Genomic DNA, 2,407 nt, shown 5'->3' with positions numbered 1-2,407 from the left:
GGCCAACCCATGTCAGGAATCCTGCACTTGAAGACAGATGCGTGTTGACAGCAGCTATGGCAGCGATGCCATCAGCTGCGCCCTGCGAGCCAGCGTTGAATCCAAACCAGCCAAACCACAATAGTGTGACACCAATCATTACGAGAGGAACATTATGTGGATTGACAGCTTCGTTGTGATTGTACCTTTTTCCAACCATCAGAGCAGCAGCGAGAGCACCGAAACCACTAGAAATATGAATGACTGATCCTCCGGCAAAGTCAATAGACCCCATTTTTCCCTCCCAGCCCATGTTTGTAATTGCCCAGGAATCATCAAGTTCCAGTGACCACATCCAGTGGGGCAACGGGTCGTACACAAGTGACGTCCACAGAAAGATAAAGAGCAGAAAGGTTCCATACTTCATGCGACCAACAATGCCGCCGCTTAGTAGCGCTGGCGAAATCATAGCAAACTGGGTCTGGAAGAGGGCGAACAAGATATGCGGAATTTCAGTGCCGTACGTGCCGCTCGGGGTTTTTCCCACATTGTTATAAGCAGCCCATTCGAACATGCCATTAGATCCAAAAGACGCGGAGTATCCAAAGGCCCAAAATTGAATCGACACTAATGCCATGCTAACAAATGACATCATAATAGTGTTCAGAGCCATTTCACCACCAGCAAGACCGGCGTAAAAAAATGCAACTCCTGGTGTCATGATCATGACCAGAGCGCTAGCCATTAACATCCATGCCGTATTCCCTGAGTTCACTGCTTTGTCGTAATCGGTCTCAGCCTTTTCACCTCGTCCTTTGTAGTTGACGCAGTCGCCCGTGATCTTGTCCGTGTATTGCGAGGGCAAACATGTGGCATTTAAGCCAGAGTCACTCTGAGTTTCAACAATGGAGGCGAGACTTGCTACCAGCGCTGCTGCTACTAGTACCCGTGATTGCCAATACATTGCCACAAAGTTGCGCGAATTAAAGCAAGTTTTGAATTGAGCGTACACAGTGCTCAAAACGCTGTAGACCTGAAGCACAGGTACCTTATGCTGGGTTTGTGCATGTTCTACATGCATGAAACCACAAATTCTTTTTTAAGCTATACCGCGCTTGTTAATGAAGTGCTTGAATTAACAGAAAAGAATCGATGGATTGGCATTAGCATGGACTGAGAAGGACAATACGCTATTGGGAAGTCTCATGCGCATCTTCAAAATAGATTCAGCTGTTTTGAATGAGCACATAAGCACGTGAGGTTTTTATTACTCAACTGTTCTGGTGATAAGACGTTTTTTTACTTTACCGCTTCGCTTTTACCGACCTGACTTCTACCGACTGTAGCGAGGTAGAATTATGATCTGGTAGTACCGGTTCGTATCTTGTATCGGTACATTGGAGAACAGTACACCATTGCTCCGACGTGGTCAGTGCTGGTAAGGGTGAGTGTGATGAAAATTCGTGAATGCGAGGTCCGTGACATACGTGAGCTGCAGAACCTCACATTAGGCATTCTTCAGGGGGTTATTGCGATATGTAGTAAAACATGTAGCTAAAATTTGTTCTCAGGACTGCAGCGGGGCTGCCGTTCCTTAAAGGGAGCTAAGATAAGGTCAATGACATTCGTTCTGTATCATAACTACTACGGGTGTGGCGAATCGCAATCCGCTTACCTCAAGAGTAACCAATACCTTAGCCCCAAAAAATTAAGTCTTCGTAAACTATATTTTTTGTTTTTTGTGACAAAGCCGCCTTTATCTAAATTTGTAGATTTTTCTGATTAAAAGAAACTGCTTACTAAAATGCATAACTTCTGGCAGTTCAGCCACGTACTAACTTCTTGTTGAGGTGTAGCCACACCATCGTGTGATTATATCGTCTTGTATAATTTACACCCTTGTATGATCACACTATCTTCTGTGACCCACCCATTCATACCAAGATACGTGTGACCCCCGTTTCACTCCCCCCTCCCTCAAAATTGTGAGCATCCACATTTCACATTTGACTGTCGCCTCGTACGAGACTCGCGTATTAAAGACACCTTTACATTCCCAGGACCTTCTGCACGCATTCTCTGCTGAATGTACCGTGGTCAAGGACACGAAAGACATCCCCTGCGCGCGGTGCAACTTTGGACAGCACGCCCGCGGCTTCAAGAAAAACACATCCCAGGCCTTCGGCAATTGAGCGCCGCACACCGCGCCCTCCACGGGCGTCATTAACCCTGTCAAAGAAGTCGATTACGAGTCGAATACTCCGGGAAAAGAAAAAAATGCGAGGTGTACCAGCGGCGCGACGACGTGAACGCTGCTCGAACCTTGCAAACACCGGGTCCGTTTCTTGACCCGTCGACTTTCGTAAGGAAGGATTATCATTACCAGTTACCTTGACGTCGCACAGAAGCAGCAGCTGGAGGCTGTCCG

General features: G+C 46.9%; 1 protein-coding gene across 1 annotated transcript in view; it reads right to left on the bottom strand.

Annotated features, from left to right (window-relative positions):
- PHALS_09638 (ammonium transporter family) overlaps nucleotides 1-943 on the bottom strand; it is a gene marked incomplete at both ends in the record, with an annotated part of 1,148 nt that extends 205 nt beyond the window's left edge. The window contains one exon of the mRNA XM_024724929.1: nucleotides 8-943. Within this exon, the coding sequence (XP_024575756.1) occupies nucleotides 8-943 (936 nt within the window). The remainder of the gene's footprint in view (nucleotides 1-7) is intronic.
- Between the last annotated feature and the right edge of the window lie 1,464 nt (nucleotides 944-2,407).

Source organism: Plasmopara halstedii (assembly GCF_900000015.1).
Source record: "Plasmopara halstedii genome assembly, contig: Scaffold_430, whole genome shotgun sequence".
In the NCBI taxonomy this organism is placed as follows: domain Eukaryota; phylum Oomycota; class Peronosporomycetes; order Peronosporales; family Peronosporaceae; genus Plasmopara; species Plasmopara halstedii.
The sequence above is the reverse complement of the archived record's forward strand: the minus strand, read 5'-3'. Positions and strand labels throughout refer to the sequence as shown.